The sequence below is a fragment of the Engystomops pustulosus genome, chromosome 9, assembly GCF_040894005.1.
Source record: "Engystomops pustulosus chromosome 9, aEngPut4.maternal, whole genome shotgun sequence".
NCBI classification, from domain to species: Eukaryota; Metazoa; Chordata; class Amphibia; order Anura; family Leptodactylidae; genus Engystomops; species Engystomops pustulosus.
The window spans coordinates 94835325-94857168 of NC_092419.1; the positions used below are offsets into that span (position 1 = coordinate 94835325).

Genomic DNA, 21844 nt, shown 5'->3' on the forward strand with positions numbered 1-21844 from the left:
GGCTGAGAGGGGGAGGTAGGAAGCGGGTGGACTATGTACAATCACACTCACCATTGGCTTCTCCCTGTGTGTATTTACAGCTTCAATGTTTAGGTAAATGGATTCTACTTTACAACCTGTAGGAGGAGAAGTCACATTAGTCTTTGCTGTATAGTAGGTTTCCTATATGGAAGAAGAGCAATCACAAAGACCTAGATGAGACGTCCTTCTGAATGCAACGTAACCATTTTTTGATGATAAAGGATCATTAAGATGCATGTAACTTTAGTTGTGGAGAGGAGAATTTTAACTAAATTTATAATTGCCAGCCTTTTTAATCACTTTGTCCAATCTATCCACATCCAAAGCAAAACAACATCTAAATAAATAGCAACAACTGTGTCATCTTGCTACACACATTGAAAGAATGAAGTTCCTACTTATCGTAATTGTATTGCCAAATTTAAATGATGGTCGAAATACTGGTAACGGTCCACAATATGAAGGCTGAGGTACGACGAGTATCTGTGTACATTGCCTGTATCTGACAAGCAGAAAGCAGACGGACCGGTCAAGTAATCCTGTATCCATTCAGCCATCATTGCCTCGCTATTTATCACAGTAGTTTTGGGCTGTGTTGGGAGTGCATGAAAAAAGAAAAAACATTCCCTCCCCCTTCTGGCTCCTCTAAGTGGCCGTACACACAATCTAGCAAGTATAATACTGCATCTTTATCTCCCAGTTGTTAATTTTAGATAAATAAAGATACATTTTTCAAGGAGCTTTATAATATGGGATGTGAGTGCTATTAGGTGATAATCCCCCAATTTTCTTGCCATTGTAACCTGTGGCAATGGAAGTATATATGAACACTTTAGAGGTCTTTAAACTATAGTTAAACATATGAGGTTACCACATTATTTGCCATATGTTGTAAAGGCACGTCAGGGGGATTCCCATGTGTCCTTACAAGGTGTGGCACAGCTGTATCCCTCTCTATGCTTATACAGTGGGATACGTCATCATCCAGGGAGAGGAGTGGACATTCCTGCTGCCAATGTGCAGGGTGTTTCCCCAGTGATGTCACTGCCCAAATATGGATAGTAACATCACCAGGTCCCCCCTCCTGCTCAGCGGCGTATCCGTAATACGCTGCATCCGCTCCTATAGGCTTCTATTGTCTCCGCTGAGCATATACGTCGCTCAGCAGGATGGAAAAGCATAGCTGCTACGTCTTTCTATCCTGCCTTTTTCAGTGGATACGATGTATCATTGTCAAACAGTGGCAACAACTATGCCTCCGTCTGCCGCTATATGTCAATGTATATGCTCAGCGTATCTGTCTGAAGCTTTCTCGCCGTATATGCTGAGCGTACACATAAAACATGATTTGAACCCAGCCTTGGTTAAAACTTTACTTCAGCTCAGCAAAAACTGGTTAGCTGCCATCACCAATAATGGCATATAATACAGATGATACCTGCCCTTTATACAGAGAGCTCATCCTGTGACCACCTTCAATACTGATAACCCACCACAACTTAGTATTCCTGCCTGGTGCCAATAAAGGTGTAAACAAACACAATACCAATGACCCCTCTATTGCCTTTCTATGCAATTGACTTACATGAGCCCTTATAAGGCAAGATGGGACAGAGTGAGAAGCCACAATATTCAGACAAGATAATGTGAAGACCAATATGGCTGCTGGTGATGGGGCGGCACTCACCATAAGCTACGGGGGTCAGTTTCAGCACCGTGTGAAGAGGACATTTCAGGTATGGCAGTTCTTCTGGAAAAACAAGTACAGGATTGGATAAGACCCAAATTATTTCCAAACCAGCGCTGCCTTGTTAGCAGGTCCAATGCGCACTGACACGATGGATAACAGGATACCTGCGCTTTTATCCAGGAAATACGCCAGCAAACAGCGCATGACAGCCTGGTGACAGATCACCAACACGTTCTCCTGCCGCTCCAGCTCCATGATAACCGGCTCCAGCCTCTGCACCAGGTCCTCATAGGACTACAGCAAAATATAGACAGCATGTCAGAGCCCAGGGGCACCCTACACCCTACAGATAGAAGAAGGGCACTGACCATAGTCCGCTTTGTTTAGTCCCCCTCCCCCATTGGTCATTGAGGCCCTTCTAATACCAGCAGTACAAGGAGCACAAAAGGTAGGTGGGTGTGGAAACTTCTCCATCCCTCCAACACTTAAAGGGGTTGTCCAATGTTAGCAGAACAAAACTGCTTTCTTCCATAAACAGCACTACAGCTTTCTGTATCCATCCATCTTGCCTCCAATAACCTCTATAGAGTAGAGATGTAATACCGCACACAACATTTGGACAGATGTGGCGCCATTAGTCATGTTTATACATTTCCAAATCAAGCAATGGTTCTAATAACAGGGAATCCAGCCAAGGGAAGTTCTGCCAGAGTAGGATATAGCACCCTCACCTCTCCTTTGGGATATCGGTACCGATATTTGTCCTGATCTCTTAGTGCAAACTCTTCTGGAAAATGTTCCTGTATTTCTTCATACGTCATCTCTTCGCACACTCCCTGCAAAGAAAAGGTTTTATTGAGCGAGACTAGAATGGTCGAACATTGACATCATTGAAATAAATGGAAAGCCTATGCAGAGCTATTTGTAACAGTGTACATGGGGCTTACAGAACGTATAGCAGCTCTGGAGCACATAGGGCAGCTGCAAAAGTGAAATATTTAGCATTCATGGACAATACAACTCATGTCCCCCACCACAGGGCAACTATGCGGGCTCTACATAGACGAGCTGTAGGAGGATGGAGGGGTCCACTTACTGCATCAATCTCATTCAAGGCCTTCCACTGCTCATAGGGGACACCCAGCGCTTCGGCCGTCTGGATGGTGCGCTTCATGTGACTGGTCCATACTTTCAGGTCTGTAATATTCTGCGATTTAACAAAGTTGCCCAGCGCATGAGCGAACTGTAGGAAAACAGGAAGTGACCAAGGAAACAGCAAGTTACATAGAGAAACAGCTGGCAGACACCTGGTGCTCAGGACCTTTTTTTCAAAACATCCTTTTAAGGACCTTAAGGTTCTAATGAGAACATTAAATTCTAAGTTACATTGAGCCAACAAACCCCACGCCAAAACTACAGACCCAAAATCATGTGTTTATACAGAGCTGGACATCTTGTGGGCATGCGGAGCCAAAAATAAAGTAAGGAAAGTGCACATTTGTGTCATCCAGACCCTCTGTAATCCCTACAGGCAAAGATGTGAGTCTTGTGGTTCCATTAGGAAGTGCTGGTGTGTATTCAGCCCAATACTCAGGAGGATTCCTCAGAGTAGGGGACATTTCTTACCTGCTTTCCCCGATTTGAAAGCCCTGAGTCCCCTCCAATCCTGCCCGTGAGGTTAAGCTCGCTTTCTCCATGCCGGGACAGGTATATGGAGCGGGGGGTGACGTGGATGTTCATCAGGTAGTAAACCGTGCGGCTCTGTATGTGATCCTGGACTCTGTTCACCAGATATCGGCTCCCAACATTAAAAATCTTAATATAAGACAGATCACTGAAACAGAAACACGGAGCGAGAAGTCAGGAGTCACCAACCACAATAACAACTTATCACCACAAGAGACTCCATATATCTACATCTATCATCCACTGCCAATATCCTAGAGATTAATTAAGAAACTCAATTTTATTTCCACTCACAGATCCCTACAGATCACGTTAGATCCTAACGAGCAGGGGTAACCTAATACAGCTGGCATGCCCCCGCGCCTGTGCATCAAGTAATATAAGAGATTACACATCATCTATCATCATGTACAAATCTATGAAGAGGATAAAGTGGGTCAGGTAAATTATTTTACATTACAAGTAGGGGGGATGTTACTGACCATCTATACTAGGCAGATGGTGTGAGAGCAGTGGTAACACAACCCCACATGAGCCCCATTCATTTACCTACAATGGAGGCAACTAGTTTGTATTCACTATCTAGCCCAGACTATGAGGGTGAATATATTACTGATGCTAATCCTTGCATGGCCAGGCTCTTCAGGACACAAAGGCGCCACTAGTGGGTATACAGGCAGTCCCCAGGTTATGTACAAAATAGGTTCTTTAGCTTCCCGAACATGTCAACTGCTTTGTAAGTCTCCTGGTCCTTGTACTGTTGTTTATATGCTCTTATTGATAAAATTTTATTGAACCACAAAAATAGGTTCTTTAGATTTGTTCTTAAGTGGAATATGTATGTATGTTGGAACTGTATATTTTATAATTGTAGCTCCAGACAAAAATGTAGTCCGTGTGTAACTAGGGGTCGTCTATAAGTCAGGTGACCTTAAGTTGGGGACCGATTATATATTCAGATTTATTATCTAGGGAAACGCTCCCACGGCCATGCATTTCACAGCGACGCTGGTTATTGTGACTCAGTTGTGTTTATTTTAAACAGATCTATGGCTGAATGTGGTGACAATGGATAAGTTCTGGAAAGTCCTGGTTACACTTTTATAGCTATTGAAGAAATGCAAATAATGCACAGTATAGGTTTAGCATTGTAGCAATTTGTCTAGTATTCTACTGTATACATCAGCAGCAAAGTACGTTATACCTCTGACTTATACCATTAATCCATGTACACAGGATCCGTAATACATAATTATAGGGATACAAGTATAGCCAGGTAATACCTTAGTGATGGCACATTCACTGTAAGGCTAGACATTGGCAGCCATAACCTCAGACACCCTTGGTTCCTATTAGTCTGGCAGTACTGCGAGGGTGCACACAATAACCTAATGCAGTATAATAAGCTTTTGCCTATATCACCACGTGCACAATACAGAGGAGATGGTACAATGTGGTGATATATACGGGCATCATTCCCTTTAAGAGCAGTGAGACTATGGAACTAATCACCAGTGGATGTTATGATGGTTTACACATGGTACACGTTCTAAGTTGGCCTTGAAAGCCAAAATATCAGATATATTTTTAAGCAATGTTGATCCAAGGATTGAATGCCAGTGTCGTATTTAGCATCAGGATGAATTTTTTTTTAGCGCTTTGGGATTTTTTTTTTTCTGGATCAAGACTATCAGATTATTTGGACTTAAGACTAATGCAAACTGCAAAATGATGAGCAATTTCTTTATCTCTTTACAACAGTGCGGATTTCATCCTAGCAATGGATGGGAATCAACTTTACTAGAAGGATCCATCCCAGCTCCGTCAGGCGGTGTAAAAGGGATCCTATTAGTACAGTTGTGCGTATAGCGGACACCGTGCAGAGAATACGCTCACATCAGTCCCTGTTCTCACTTGGATAAAAATTGTTCGGCCCTAGTACTGATCTAAATCCTTGCTGCAACAGGATCTGCTTTTTACTTACCTCTTTGGATGGCCAGTGCTCGGGATGCCTCTCAATTCCCAAAATTACTGGCTTCCTTATGGTGCAAGTGACACGGTTTATGTTTTGGAATGCAGAAAAACAGGATTTTTTTTTTTTTTGGGAAAAGACCCACACAGACAATGGAGAAACAGACACTCCTGACTCCTAGGTTTGCTAAATACCAAAACTAGTATACAAGTAACTCCATACACCAGTATATAAGAACAAACATTCCCCTGATCATGTTGTAAGGTTACACTAGTAGCGGAGAGGGGTGGGGGGGATATTACAAAGTTTGAGCACATTCATGAACCACTTGCGCAAACATATAACCAAGCAAAGAGATGGAAATCAACTTACTGTATTGTGGAAGCTAATATTCCATGTGACGGCACCCACATGAGAGGCAGGGAGCATGGTGTGAAGACGACAAGCTATTAGGCAAGGGGGTGGTCATCCCCTCCCCTCTGTTGTCAGACAATCCAGCTGTAGCTGGCTCCAAACCAGCCTGGACTTTGAGAGTCCCTGCTGAGGGATTAGGAGTAACATGTCCCCTGGTCAACACGTGCTCAGACTATTGTTCTATCAGCGTCTGGACGCACCGCCACTTCATACAAGACGTCCCGAATTATTACTAACCTGCTAAAGCTACAAAATGCCGACCCAGTAGATGCTTACCTATCCATGTCATCGTGCAGCGGCTCATACGTCATCTGATAACATTCAATCCGTTTAAGGAAATCTTCCACAACCTTTTCCCGATCGCAGTCCTTGTAGTCCGGACTCGATAACTTCACTTGCTGGGGAGAATTTTTTATTTTTTTTTAATTAAAAATGGGATATAAGGTAACGGATCAGAAAGATCGGTCCGGCAGAAGCGGGATCTTACTGTGATATTTTCGGCAATGATGTCCGGGTCATCGCAAATGGATTCAATGAAGAAGACCTGGTTAACGGAAATGGAGAGAGCGAAAGGGTTAATGATGACAAGTACTAATAAACCATCCACAGTAGCAGGTAAATCAATGGCTTATAGCCAAGTCAATATTTCCTAACCAAATAAAATAGCTGATCCCAAGGACTAGCTCTCTAGCGCCTCCTATAGGAAGAAAGCTTTGTCTGACCCTTTAAAAGTAACACTAAACACAGGAATCTCATCTTAATAATAAATAATAATAATAATTCTTTATGTATATAGCGCACACAGATTACGCAGCACTGCACAGAACTTGCCAAATCAGTCCCTGTCCCTATGGGGCTCACAATCTAAATAACCTAACCGTATGTTTTGGAGTGTGGGAGGAAACCAGAGGACCCGGAGGAAACCCACGCAAACACAGAGAGAACATATAACCTTTTTGCAATCTGTTCTCCAGGTCCACTAGGCTCAGCTTTGTGTTTGACTGCATCAGGGGCCTCCCCCTTCTGTCATCTGTGTACACAAAGTTTATAGGGTTTCACAGGCTAAAAATATTGATGACCCTTCCTAAAGTTAGGTCCAACACCCAGCAGCCCCAAAGATGAGCTCTTGTCTGTAGCTGATCAACAGAGAATGAAACAGTAAGCAGACAGTGATCTTCTCTTTGTAGTGGCTGGATTTAGACACTGCAGCTTTGCTCCTATCCCAATAACCCAGTCTGACCACTACACAGAGAACATCTCATATATATAGGGGTGCCAGGCATTGCACCCCGACTAATTTTTTATAAATGGGGGACCTATTCTATGAAAACCCCCTTTAATTAGGCCCAGCCCCTTCAGCAAGTCTCCTGCTGTAAAGCCAGGTTAACCATACATCAAAGTGCAGCTTCCATTATAAGACTCCACTCCTGGCACAGTGTAACAACCCCCCTCCTGGGAGAAGTCGCTTTGAAGAGCATTGCCAGCGCTGTACATCAGTCAAGATATAACAAAACTGCCAACCAGATCAATACAGTAATTATCCTGGAGCTGCAGGAAACAGATTACTAAATGGGTCCAATTTATTTATAGCCAGACATATGTCACCACAGCGTCTAGGAACACAGAGTAATAAAGAGCATGGACTGAGCTAATGTTACATCACTACTGAGGCGAGCGTGCCACGAGTCGCTCATCTGGATGTAGGACACAAGACCAGGACTAAACCTTATTAAAAAGCTCTTCGTTATTAAAGCTCTTCCCTTCCTTGGACCTATAGTTCTGTACCTGTGTCAGTCTTCAGCTAGCATTGTATTCATGAATCAGGAGGATCTGCCTGGACATTGGCATTGGCCCTACTAGTGATGAGACCTACACTCGGCTTGTGGAAGGGCAAACACAGCTTATGCCAACATCTATTAATTTGGGGCAATATGAAGCTTTTGCTGGTGCTATAGGCAGTGAATGGTTTGGTCGGTCACTGAAGTCGTTGTGATGGATATTAATCTTGGACATCGGAGTGAAACATTAAGAGTGAAATGTTCCACAGAATAATTGATCCCTATCATTGCTCAATCTCTAATCAATTCACATCATCACCGTTTGGGATTCATGAGGGTCCTGCTGACTCCTCCGTGAAGCCTAGAAGGTTCAGTCTAAACCAGAAGTTTATACTATATATAAAAAGACACATATACAGGCGGTCCCCTACTTAAGGACACCCGACTTACAGACAACCCATAGTTACAGACGGACCCCTCTGCCCACTGTGACCTCTGGTGAAGCTCTCTGGATGCTTTACTATAGTCCCAGACTGCAATGATCAGCTGTAAGGTGTCTGTAATGAAGCTTTATTGATAATTCTTGGTCCAATTACACCAAAAATTTTGAAACTCCAATTGTCACTGGGGCAAAAGAAAAAAAATTGTCTAGAACTTCCATTATAAAATATACAGTTTCGACTTACATACAAATTCAACTTAAGAACAAACCTCCAGACCCTATCTTGTATGTAACCCGGGGACTGCCTGGTACAGGTTTTTGCAGAACGTAATATAAAAAGGCCTTTAAAAAATTCTCCTATCATTATTCTATCATTTGCTAATACCATGTATTGTTGGTAAATCTAAATGGTCTAAAACAGGAAAGGTTTATTCTGGTTTGACGTAAGAGAAAAACTTTTTATATAGTGTATGGAAAATTCTGGTTGTATATACCGGTATTACATGAATTTATTATATGCACATGACATAGTTGCCAGACCGGACTACATTGCTGCCCTGTAGAGACTGTACCTTGAAACCACGGTTCTTAGCAAACTGCAGGATCATGGACCTTCTCTCTCTAGTTGTGTTAGTTGCATCAAAGACCTAAAATGTAGAAATAAACCTATTAGAGATTCATGGAACCGAGAACATAATATATGGGTATATGTCAGTCATGTTTAGGTACAAAGTTGTGACTCACTGTGCACATGTTGGGGATTATTTTATCTTTAGGCAGCTCCTTGGGACAGTTCTTTGTCTATTTTTGGAGCTCCGCTCCCCATTACATTCATGGAAGTGGCTTTGGCCCTTTAATACATGTACTTATGTACTTTCTGCCTGGTATTTTTTTTTTTTTTCAAAAAGTCCCATAAAAGTCTCAAAATGCAAAAGTTTTGAGCCATAGCCGTGTCACTAGCAGTAGTTCTATGTTTCCACCAGATTAATTAAGAGGCGTAGATAGTAGTGTAAGAGTTTTTATCACCGAAGTCTCCAAAAAAATGTGACTTTTTTTTGACACATTTTGCCCAGCAAAACCAATGATAAATAACCTCCGTTATGTGTATTTCCTGAACCAACCAATTTAGATAGGCGCGGCCCAATGCCTAGCGCGTATGTGAGAGGCGGCCGACACTCCCCCAAAATGCAAACGCATTTGTCCCACTGACACATTGATTTCCCTGCACATATGGAGCCGTGTGGAGGTTGTAGAAAACTCAGAGCCGGTCCCATTCCTGCTAATGTTTACACCTCTGACCTCCCCATAGAAGTCTATGGGAAAATGAAAAATACAGATGCCATGAAAGGTGTCATCCGCATACAGTTTGTATTGGTGGGTCCGATGATGGGTAACACAGTCATGTCACCCTACAAGGGGTTGGGACAAGCTAGTGACATAATTTGCCAGCCTTTCCGTTTTTTTACGTATCTGCAAAAAAAAGATGACTGGGATGATGACACTGAGGACATATTGACCGCAAAAAAAAAAAACGGACGGCAGATCCTTTGTAACATCCCAAAAACAGCACAGTAGAAGAGTTGGATAACAATGCTGCCTGTGAAACGAGTTGTCATATGATATATAGGAGTTACATGACAAGCACGGCTCTGCTATATCACATTTCATTTTCTTTTTTTTATATTACTTACAGCCACTTGTCCCTCTTCCCGTGTCAGGTAAGTATTGACGTCCTTCAGGGCATTGAGTGCACACTGCCTGAAAAATATCATGGACAATGGTTAGGTCAGCAAGACGCTCAATGACTGTTCTGGAAGGGATTAAAGATGTAAGATGGACGACTGCTGTATTGCTGGGAATGTTCTGATGCATTATATACCCCAGGGACCCCCAACATCTATCAGGGGTGCAGGTTATTGAGTGATGAATACAAACCATCTCATTCCAAAATGTGATAGCATGTGAATAGAAAATGTTGGAATGGGGAAACTTTTAAATGTAAGGACTATATGTCTCATGAGAAATATAGTGACAGGGCTGGAATTAGGGGGCAGCAAACTGGGCATTTGCACAGGACCCCCTGTCCTAAAAAAGGGCCCCCTGCTGTGGACTTTTGTGGACAGAGGATGTATTGCTCCTTTAATACCCAATGGTTGAATGCCCGGGTGAAGAGGCTTCTCATCTATCTCCTGTGTATATATCTATCATCTATCCGTCTAGTTATCTATCTCCTATAATTTGTGTATTTTATACACATTTATCTAACATTTAGTCTATCTTTCTCCTCTCTTTTATCTATCCATCTATCGGTCTCTCTCTCTTCTACTGTATCTCCCTCTCATAGATATCTACTTTATATTTATGCATCAATACAATCTATGAATCCATCATCTTTCATATTTATCTTCTATTAACAATCATCTCATCTGTCTCTATTCTATACAATTCTCCTACAGTCCCACATTACACATTGCCTTACCCTACTACTGTGTGTAACTACAAAGTGTTATTATTGTGCAGGCATAAAGAGAGTCTCTTACTGACTGTGACTAAATAGTTTTATTGTTGGGTCCCACTTCTAGTGTTGCCTTCCAGTAAGTGAGCGTTCAGACTCGGAGCTCTGTGAAACCCTGTGACCACCTTTACAACTCACTTTCGTATTTTCATGGCTTCTTGGTTGTCAGAGCGGAAGAATTCATAGTTCTTATAGGTCTGCACGGCTTCCCGGCGGTACTGCCCCACGTTAAACACTGAACAGGGAGAGAAAACAAGTCAGTGTGGAGAGTATGAGCAGCACATGTTTACCCTGCACATAACACATCAGCAGATCCCTCCAGGAGCAAAGTCCATGGAAGTCAAGGAGAGAGAAAACACACATCAGCCATTAGTCATCTGTACGGGAGTGCACCAGGCAGATCCGCCTATAAGGCTCTGCAGCACCTCACATGCTATAGGACACAGAACCGAAATACGGAACATTCAGAAATGTAGTTTTCCGGGCCGCCCCATAGTCATCTGCTGAATCTATGTAAAGTAAACCTCTCCTGACATGTCCTAATATAACAATTCTGGATCATTGTTTCTTATAACTCAGAATTGTTTCTCTGTTATTCCTCCAAGAAATTTTGGAATAAATTGGGTGCAACATTCTAGGGAGAGGGCCGAGTGCCAGTCTATAAAGGGGCACAACCCCCTGACACAGGGGAGAGCAACACCTACCTGTCAAACTAAGATCACATTTCCAGGAGGCATAACAGAGGGACTGCACAATTATTATATATTATATTACCATCATTACAATTGTAGATTGTGGAAGTGTCCAATGTTTTATTATCTATTTACTATTAGTTTCAATTATTATTTATTTATTATTAGCACAACTTTTTATTATTTATTTTATATTTTCTTAGTCACCTTTGTTAGGATCTCTGATGCCTGTGCAAATATTCACATGCAGAGGCTGTAAACGGAAAGTGCACAGGTGGGAGTTTGCTGCATGGGGTTGTCACTTCAGACGCCCCCATCTCCTAGCTCTTTAGTACTTAGAAACATACTGCTGGTATCACATATAAAAGATAAGAATTCATCTAGTCAATAGCCATGTCCCCCGTTTCCAAATCCGATATGAAAGATGAGAATCTCAACATTCAGATGACACCAGGCTTGTGGTCCAGTGGGCTACAGAACCCAAGAGAGGCAGCGACACGCCTCATGTGAATTGAAAAGATGAGATTCTACTCTTTCATATAACCCCTATATTTCTAGGCAATTTAGAAGTGAAGATAGAGGTGTCTGAAGTGATACTCCACCTGCAGCCTCTAAACTTGACTCATCTCAGGCAAAATATGACTCTTCTCTGTTTATTTTTTCACATTTTTATAGAGATTTGACATAACAGGGGAAATTTTAAAAAGGATATTTCATAGCCTACCTGATGGTGCTAGTAGTTTAAAGGGGTAATATCTGGTGACAGTCAATTCAATTTGTAATTTTAGAAGGTGCACGTCATGACCTTCTTATATTATCTACTGAATGTCTAAAGACTAGAACAAGGAGCAGCAGCAAACTGCACCCTACAAATTGGGTGAATAGATTCTATTTGAATAGAAAACAGTCTCATAATCAGAGAGATTATATAATTCGGGGGGCGTCATCTTACCTTTGGTTGGAGTTCCTATCCAGTTTAGGTAGCGGGTGAGTTTTTTGGAGATGTAGGTTTTTCCTCGGGCCGGAAGCCCAACCATAATGATCATGGTGGGGGAGTTGGTGAACTGAGGGACCGACGCTGCAAAACAACAACAGCAATCATTTAGTGCAATTCTTTCCACATTACGGAATCACAGCATCATTTCTACCCCCACCCTTCTCCGGAATCCGAAAAACTTTCCTAAGAACCCAATGAATTTTTCATAAGAAAAAAAGTCCTGCCCCCTGTGTTTTTACAGTAGTGGACATGGACATCTGATCTATTGGCATTGTCTATTTATTCCTGCAGCAACCGGCCGCAGTACCAGGCACAGCCTGTTTACAAGAGTGGCGCTGTTTTTGACTCTTTCATCACCAGGCTAAACCCCAAGAAATAGAGGGCTTCCTGGATTACCCAAATATTTGCTTAGTTGGCAAACATTTCATTAATCTGTTTCACAAAACTACCGGTAAGAAGTGACACTTCTTCCCCGCACACATTGGCCGTGGGCTCTGTGCCATCTGCCGCTCCAGTGATTCTTGTGAATGCTGCCACCTCCAACTGGGCGGCCCTCCCAACATCACTATGCCAGGATATTACAGCTTTTTAGTATAAATACAGCAGGGGGGGTGAGAAGAGGACGTCATCCATATTATGAAGGCATCAAGGCCAGGGGCCATTCCTGTATTACCCTGGCCCTGCCCCGGGGGCCATTCCTGTATTACCCTGGACCTGCCCCGGGGGCCATTACACTATTACCCTGGCCCTGCCCCATGGGCCATTCCACTATTACCCTGGCCCTGCCCCATGGGCCATTCCTGTATTACCCTGGCCCTGCCCCATGGGCCATTCCTGTATTACCCTGGCCCTGCCCCATGGGCCATTCCTGTATTACCCTGGCCCTGCCCCGGGGGGCCATTCCTGTATTACCCTGGCCCTGCCCCATGGGCCATTCCTGTATTACCCTGGCCCTGCCCCATGGGCCATTCCTGTATTACCCTGGCCCTGCCCCATGGGCCATTCCTGTATTACCCTGGCCCTGCCCCGGGGGGCCATTCCTGTATTACCCTGGCCCTGCCCCGGGGGGCCATTCCTGTATTACCCTGGCCTTGCCCCGGGGGGTCATTCCTGTATTACCCTGGCCTTGCCCCGGGGGGTCATTCCTGTATTACCCTGGCCTTGCCCCAGGGGTCATTCCTGTATTACCCTGGCCCTGCCCCAGGGGTCATTCCTGTATTACCCTGGCCCTGCCCCGGGGGGCCATTCCTGTATTACCCTGGCCTTGCCCCGGGGGGTCATTCCTGTATTACCCTGGCCTTGCCCCAGGGGCCATTCCTGTATTACCCTGGCCCTGCCCCATGGGCCATTCCTGTATTACCCTGGCCCTGCCCCGGGGGGCCATTCCTGTATTACCCTGGCCTTGCCCCGGGGGGTCATTCCTGTATTACCCTGGCCTTGCCCCAGGGGTCATTCCTGTATTACCCTGGCCCTGCCCCGGGGGGCCATTCCTGTATTACCCTGGCCTTGCCCCGGGGGGTCATTCCTGTATTACCCTGGCCTTGCCCCAGGGGTCATTCCTGTATTACCCTGGCCCTGCCCCAGGGGTCATTCCTGTATTACCCTGGCCCTGCCCCAGGGGCCATTACACTATTACCATGGCCCTGCCCCAGGGGCCATTCCTGTATTACCCTGGCCTTGCCCCAGGGGTCATTCCTGTATTACCCTGGCCCTGCCCCATGGGCCATTCCTGTATTACCCTGGCCTTGCCCCAGGGGCCATTCCTGTATTACCCTGGCCTTGCCCCAGGGGTCATTCCTGTATTACCCTGGCCCTGCCACAGGGGCCATTCCTGTATTACCCTGGCCCTGCCACAGGGGCCATTCCTGTATTACACTGGCCCTGCCACAGGGGCCATTTCTGTATTACCCTGGCCTTGCCCCATGGGCCATTCCTGTATTACCCTGGCCTTGCCCCAGGGGTCATTCCTGTATTACCCTGGCCCTGCCACAGGGGCCATTCCTGTATTACCCTGGCCCTGCCACAGGGGCCATTCCTGTTTTACACTGGCCCTGCCACAGGGGTCATTCCTGTATTACCCTGGCCCTGCCACAGGGGCCATTCCTGTATTACCCTGGCCCTGCCACAGGGGCCATTCCTGTATTACCCTGGCCCTGCCACAGGGGCCATTCCTGTATTACCCTGGCCCTGCCACAGGGGCCATTCCTGTATTACCCTGGCCCTGCCACAGGGGCCATTCCTGTATTACCCTGGCCCTGCCACAGGGGCCATTCCTGTATTACCCTGGCCCTGCCACAGGGGTCATTCCTGTATTACCCTGGCCCTGCCACAGGGGCCATTCCTGTATTACCCTGGCCCTGCCACAGGGGCCATTCCTGTATTACCCTGGCCCTGCCAAAGGGGTCATTCCTGTATTACCCTGGCCCTGCCAAAGGGGTCATTCCTGTATTACCCTGGCCCTGCCACAGGGGTCATTCCTGTATTACCCTGGCCCTGCCACAGGGGTCATTCCTGTATTACCCTGGCCCTGCCACAGGGGTCATTCCTGCATTGCCCTGGCCCTGCCACAGGGGTCATTCCTGCATTGCCCTGGCACCGCCCCGGGGGTCATTCCTGTATTGCCCTGGGCCAGGGGTCATTCCTGTATTGCCCTGGGCCAGGGGTCATTCCTGTATTGCCCTGGGCAAGGGGTCATTCCTGTATTACCCTGGCCTTGCCACGGGAGCTTTCCAGTATTACCTTGGCCCTGCCCCAGGGGTCATTCCTGAATTACCCTGCTGACAGTGGGGTACTTATATTTACCAGCAGCTCCTGGAACCTATACAAAATCAGCAACAGCCCCCCCACCTGGGATACATTGATATTATCAAGAGGCTTTCTGACCCCTCTCAAGCATTAGGTCCCTGGGTGACTGCTACCACAGCACCCACCTATATCTACATCCCTGATTGAGAATTTATATTATAGGGCAGTGGTGGCGAACCTTTTAGCGACTGACTGCAACCTAAAGCCCCCCTTATTTGCCCCAAGGTGCCAACCAAAAATTAAAGAAGTAGCTTACTGTTCCCTGTTCTTCAACAACTTCATATTGGTCTCCTGAGGACACCAACATAGTAGAAAGAAGGAGTGAAAACTTGCACTATCACTGTAGCTTCTTTCCAGAGTCGCACTGTACCTGGAGAGTCGTGGGGCCCGCAGGAGGACCTCTTAAGATAATTTGGCCTTGTCCATACATTCTCCCTCTTCCTAAAGTCCCAAGCAGCCAAGTAAGTATCACTTTAAAATATAGCTAAAAACAGCATATTTCAAGTTGCTTGGAACTGCAGGAAGATTCTGACAGTACTGCAGGAAGTACTGTCTGATGTGCTGGGGTGGTGGCCCGGGTGCCCACAGAAAGGGCTCTGAGTCCCTCTCTGGGACCTGTGCCATAGGTTCGCCACCACTGTTATAGGGGGACGGTGTGCCAGGACCATGGACAGAGGGCAGGAGGGAATCCTGTGTGAGGTGCAGAAATAATCTGGATGTATACATTATGAATACAACACTACACATAGAGGAGATTGGAGGAAAACCACGACCCCTCTCAAGTCCCAACAATCTATTTGATGAAGAGGGAAGTAAACGTTCCTGTGTGTTTACACGACCTTGTGAAATGTACCATAGAGATCCTCATCTGGGACTAGAACGTGCCCGCGCCCCACTTCAGCCCGATGGTATGTGATCAGTCATGTGTGGGGGAAGGAGCAGCACTACACGTCACATAACCCGAAACCTCACCTTACAGAGAAAATTATACGGCCCAACTCTCCCCACCCAGCTATCCGGATTACTACACAGAAATCCCTCCAACCCATCTCTGCGTATAAGCGGCTATGCCCCGTCTCGCCGTATAAGCGGCTATGCCCCGTCTCGCCGTATAAGCGGCTATGCCCCGTCTCGCCGTATAAGCGGCTATGCCCCGTCTCGCCGTATAAGCGGCTATGCCCCGTCTCGCCGTATAAGCGGCTATGCCCCGTCTCGCCGTATAAGCGGCTATGCCCCGTCTCGCTGTATAACTAGCTATATGCGCTGTCAGAACATCAGTGCAGAGGACACAGCAGACATATTTGCTTGTACCCAACTTTCCCTTTTATAAATGCAACTAGGTAAGAGATAAGGTATCGTATTTACCATCATTCTGCCAGATCCATTACATGACAGAGCGGTGACCTAGAAAAGGGACATCAGGTTCTATCACCGTGTTCCTCGCTTTGTCGGGAAGCTGCACCATTTCCCTCAAAAATATGATGACATTGTTGACTGTGATACTAATAATAGCTGAGATGTAGAGATCACCAAATACTGCAAGATCGAACCCAAATAGACACATACAGGGAAGTTTCTTCCAATTCCAAGAACACACTAACATTCATTTTACCCGGAGTCTACGGGATTTGATTATTGAACATACAAATGATCGGAACATAATAGAATAGTATATAAAAACTAAAGACAAATTTTCACATTGTGATCCATATATACATTTATGTGCAGGCATAAATGGAAGTAGCCAGATTAAAAAGGGACATTATAGTTAATTTTTAAGTTGAAGGGTCTGACTTCTGGGACCCCTACTAATCACGAGAAGAGGACCACCAGCAATACAGAGCATAGGGATCCCATTCTCATTAATGGGTTGAGCGGCAGGTCAAGTATGTGTCCTGCCACTCAATTCAGTACTATGGGAGTGTCTGTGCTGAGCACAGCGCTCAGCTATCTCCTGCACCCCCATTTACTGTCTATGCACACAATAATATTGAATGGCACGGGAGACCACATGCTCAACTTGCTGGTCCATCCACGTGATTCCTGCTCTACGGATTGCTGGGGGTCCTCTTCATGTGAACACTGGAGGTCCCAGCAGTACAACCATCACTTATCCTATGAATAGGTGTTACTAGCAGACTTGGTACAAAGCCTTTAAAACGATTTTACCATAATTCGAAGGTTTAATCTATACCTGGGATAAAGGAAAACGATCTTATCAGTGGGGGTCCGACTGCTGGGACCCTCATCCAACATGAAAACAGGACCTCCGGAGCAGCAAGCTTGTGCTTGGTGCTTCATTCAAGTCTATGGATCTGACACAGATTTCCAGGTGCTGTACTTGGCCATTGTCATCCATACAGGGCTCATGGGACCCTCGTTCTTGTGGCCAGTTCCCACACTAATATTGAAATGACATTATAAGTCTTATATAATAACAATAAAGATTGTTAGCATAGGCGACCCGGACAGAGGTGACAATGACCAAGATGCAACTCTTTATAAAATTATGAAAAAATCTGCAATCCATAAACCGCGTATAGTCCTCAACCCGGCTCATAATTGTGGTGTAACCATGCAATGATATTTTGGACAAAGACGCCCTGTGTGTCTAATTAGGAGGAGGCACGCTCACTACAGCCCATCTCCAGGAATAGCTTTTATTGGCTGGGGCGGCCATAGACGAGGGGAAGGGTCATCCGCAGTGACCCATAATTGTAGACTGTACATCGCCAACATTTATAAAACATCAAATATAGAAAATACGCTGACATTTTATTCAATATGAAGGATGTGCAAAGAGAGCAAGATAAAAGGAGATTCATGTTAGTAACGTGGGGTCCTAGGGGCTCATAATATGGATCTACACACAAAAACACAATTCCTATCCAAGAGACAGAGAAGTATTGTATAGTTGGGTCAAATCACCTGAACCTTGTTATGAGGCGATGCCTCCACTCCATTATGGAACTAAGGATAACCCCAAATGTATGTGCACTAGTCGCCCTGTATGAAGAGGGGTAATCCCCAACATTGGCCAAAAAAAAAAAAAGTATTTTTTTTAGTCTGGTTTTACATTACCAATTGTGTGACGATTATGTCCACTTATTGGCCAGATCTAGCGGCCTGGTTCTGGCTCGGCTGCACAGGACGGACACGTGGCGTTTTGAACCCGTTTTTTAGCCTGTTTTTAAGCAGTCCGTCAGAAAACGCATCCGTTTTTTAATCGGTTTTAATTAAGATTATTGGGAAAATCGGTCAAAAACGGATGCGTTTTTAAAAACAGCATGCGTTTAACAGACTGCTTAAAAACAAGCCAAAAACGGGTTAAAAACGCCAATGGCAAGGAACGCCCTCTGTGCGCTAGCGTTTCATTATGAACGGGCTGGTAGCGGAATGTGTGACCGCGGCCTAAGGGTGATGCCACACACAGCGTTTTTGGTATGTTTTTAAGCATGTGTTTTCAGTCCGTTTTAAAACATATCCGTTTTTGACCGTTTTCCCCAGTTATCTTAATACATAAACAGGTTGTAAGCAGCCAAACGCATGGTAAACGGCCAAAAACAGATTAGTTTTGAAAACGCATGCTAAAAAACGGACCAAAAATGCCAAGTGTGGCATCACCCCAACTCTAAATACAAGTCATCCATTCCTGCTAATTAGCAGATCACTCCATTTTTCACTGACTTTCACCACCACCACCCTCCCCTCCATGCAGAGAACTTTGCTATCCTCTAAAAGTTGAAAAACTAATTTATCAACTTTTTACCCCATGGGGTATTAACATAATCCATCCGCTACTACTACAGACAAGAATTTCTGACAACACATGTGGGGTCTACCAGCTAATACCCCTACCGGTCATGCACAGAGAGATGCTACAACTTCTAGAACATCAATATTCCATTGTGTGACAGTTTAGAAGATACAGAGAACATGAAGGTCGTCTCACTACATGCAGCTACTGATCAGTTCCCATCTTATGGATGTCACCCAATTAATTTGGCGACGGCAGCGGCCAGCTCTGTACAGAGGTCATTTGCCCCCACCCCCTATGAGATCTTCTCTATATGATGCAGACAACTAACCAATCAGCAATGCCGATGATCCGAAAGGGACCAAATCCCAGTTTCATGCATCTATACAGGACATGCTGAAATTTGATGACCCAAAAAAATGCAAAAAGATATAAAATAATATATCAATCGGGGTCTAAATTATGTTTGGACCAGTATCATATTTATCGGACAAAGCTTGCATATTTCCAAAGTCTAAAAGTAAAGGGGTATCGGGTCAAGTGTTGGGGCTCTCCCTCTAGTAGCGGAGCCCTAGTCCACCCTCCTTACTATTGGCATGGCTGCAACCCTGTCCTCCTGCTACACAGATAAGAGAGGTGTTTACTACTTGAGCAGTAGGACCTCAGTGCCCCCTCCCCCTGTAGCAGTTTGGGGTTAGTGCACTCACATCCTCTCCTCTGCTGCAGCCTTGTGCTCGGGTGAGGGATCCATATTTTCTGGAGTCGGGTCTGCTTCAGTTCCCTCAGCATGTCAGCCATCTGCTGCTTCTGTGTCCTCAGTGCCTGTGCACAATCTGCCTCTGTGTCCTGGGTATTCATGGTCAGGGATGACCTAGGGGCTGGCACCTGATCCAGCCGTGCCCTGTGTGTGGGTCACCTCGTGTACCTTATCTGTAGGAAGAGGCAGCCAGCTGTGTAGACAGAGCAGTCACTCCTACCCTCCCCTCCTCCTGAACTAGAAACCCAGCCAGAATGGGAGGGACTCCTACCCGGAGGAGGCCAGCAAGCATCAAGATCCACCTACTATTCACTAGTCAATGATTGTAAGCTCTTTAGAACAGCGACACCTCAATGAACCAAGGATCGACGCAGAAGTGGTTAATAATCTTACATTAACATGGCACAGAACTCGTTTACATTTATATATATATATATATATATATATATATATATATATACACACATAAATTCATAAATGTATTTTTATATATTGTCCATCGAGTATCCAAATTTATGCAGCAATTTATATATATTTTTATGTTTAAATGTGTTTGTTTTTTTATACATATGGGAAATTTGTAGTAGATATTGTATAATAAAACTGCAACGTATATATGAGTTCTGTGCAATGTTAATTTAAGATTATTGTACCTTTTTTGGCTCAAATGATAACCGGGTTAACATTGTGCACATACTCTTATATATAAGCATAATGCGCCTCCTACAGTATTAATAACAGAAGGGGTTAATCACGCCATGTCCACATTGTAGACGTCTAATTTCTTGCTTCGCAGCCTTAATCTGGGTCACTTGAAGAGGTTTACATCAAAATGCAGCAAGGCGATTAATATTGGGATAAAAGAGCTAAAAACGCACATACTAATCTCTTTTACATTGACGTCATGACCTAAAACGACCAAAAAAATTGTAAAAAAAGGTTTTACATTAACCCCCCCCCCGAAAGTCCCTTTGTACTGGGAAACTTTACACAATAGGCTGTAAGTTTTGACAAATGGTTAGGGATACGGTGTGACTATAGGGGGTGAGGAGGTCACACTTGGGGTTGATTAGGGTCTATAATACGAGGGGACACATATGTCAGGCCAGATTAGGTAGTTCTGGTGCAAAGTTATGTGTGGGGGACCCCTTAATACACAACCTACCTCCAGATCTCAGGGCAGAGAGTCTATTGCATCCAACAATAGAAAATCATCTAGGATCCAGTAACTATATTAGGTGAATGCACCCTTATGTACAGGTAAATGATTATTGGGGGGCTCTGCTGAGGATTTTGCATTCAGCCCTGGAAGCTTCCATCTAAAGACTGAATGGAGGGATACCATTATTGTCTCTGTCAGATGCCAAGCGATTATCCCAGATTCATCTCCTGAATAGGGTGTATAAGACACCAAGTTTACTCCATAAAATAGGCGTGCGCCCTGACTCTTGTTGTCCCGGGTGTTCGGTTCCAGATGCTAAGTTACTACATATGATGGTGTATGGTTAGAGGAAGTGGATCCTCTGGACCACTGCGGACGATGACACAAGCCACTACCTGGGACCGGAATCTAAGTGGCACCCGGTTTTCACCAGAGCCCACCGCAAAGCGGGTTGGACTTGCTGCGGCGTGGTACCACCAGGTCGTTCCACAGGCGTGACTTGTCTGCAGTGGCGGCCAAGGTAGAGGTACAGAAACGGCAGGCAATCTCGTAGTCGGGGACAGGCAGGAGGTCGGAGATGTAGCAACAGGTCAAGGCAGGCGGCAAAGGAGCGAAGTCAGAAACTGAATCGGGGTCACAACGGAATTTCACAGAAACAGTGCAAGGCATAAACACAGCTTTCTCTAGGGCTCTAGGTACAAAGATCCGGCAGGGTGTGATGGGAGAGGCAGCTTTAAATAGCCTTATGGCCTAGGCCGGCGCGCTGGCCCTAGGACACGGGGACGTGTGCGCATGAAGCAAGGCCGGGATTCGGGAGTGGGGACAGGTATGTGGCGCTGCGGGGAGCGAGAGGGCATGGGTGACCCTTGATATGAGTTGCGAGATCACCCGTGACAGAATGAAGGGAGTTAAGAGTATTTAGGAGTATCTACTACTGTCAGTAGATCTGGAGCCTGAGGGTTATGTCTGATTGACACAGACACCGTAGAAGGAGTGACCTCGTTATATATTACTATATCCAGCGCGCAAATCTATAGCGGCTCGTTGGATTCAGGCCTCGGCACCTACTGTGCTGGAATTTATAAATAAAGTTAACAACATAATCAGGTTGGGATGGGGGGGGGGGGGGGGATTGGGGGGTATACTTAAAAAGAAA

The 21844-nt window shown here is 45.2% G+C and overlaps 1 protein-coding gene across 4 annotated transcripts in view; it reads right to left on the bottom strand.

Moving 5' to 3' along the window:
- Nucleotides 1–21844, bottom strand: part of PFKFB1 (6-phosphofructo-2-kinase/fructose-2,6-biphosphatase 1) — a 40594-nt gene that overhangs the window by 973 nt on the left and 17777 nt on the right. For 3 of the 4 annotated variants that reach the window (XM_072123928.1, XM_072123926.1, XM_072123927.1), the window contains exons 2-13: nucleotides 12163–12288; nucleotides 10657–10753; nucleotides 9695–9761; nucleotides 8576–8650; nucleotides 6271–6327; nucleotides 6060–6181; nucleotides 3338–3545; nucleotides 2808–2954; nucleotides 2443–2547; nucleotides 1876–2005; nucleotides 1709–1771; nucleotides 52–116 (exon numbers count right to left, since the gene is read on the bottom strand). In XM_072123928.1, coding sequence (XP_071980029.1) covers nucleotides 52–116; nucleotides 1709–1771; nucleotides 1876–2005; nucleotides 2443–2547; nucleotides 2808–2954; nucleotides 3338–3545; nucleotides 6060–6181; nucleotides 6271–6327; nucleotides 8576–8650; nucleotides 9695–9761; nucleotides 10657–10753; nucleotides 12163–12256 — 1230 coding nt within the window. In that variant the 5' untranslated portion in view covers nucleotides 12257–12288. Of the gene's footprint in view, nucleotides 1–51; nucleotides 117–1708; nucleotides 1772–1875; nucleotides 2006–2442; nucleotides 2548–2807; nucleotides 2955–3337; nucleotides 3546–6059; nucleotides 6182–6270; nucleotides 6328–8575; nucleotides 8651–9694; nucleotides 9762–10656; nucleotides 10754–12162; nucleotides 12289–19476; nucleotides 19757–21844 lie in introns of those variants that run through there. The other variant, XM_072123925.1, reaches the window with a different exon arrangement.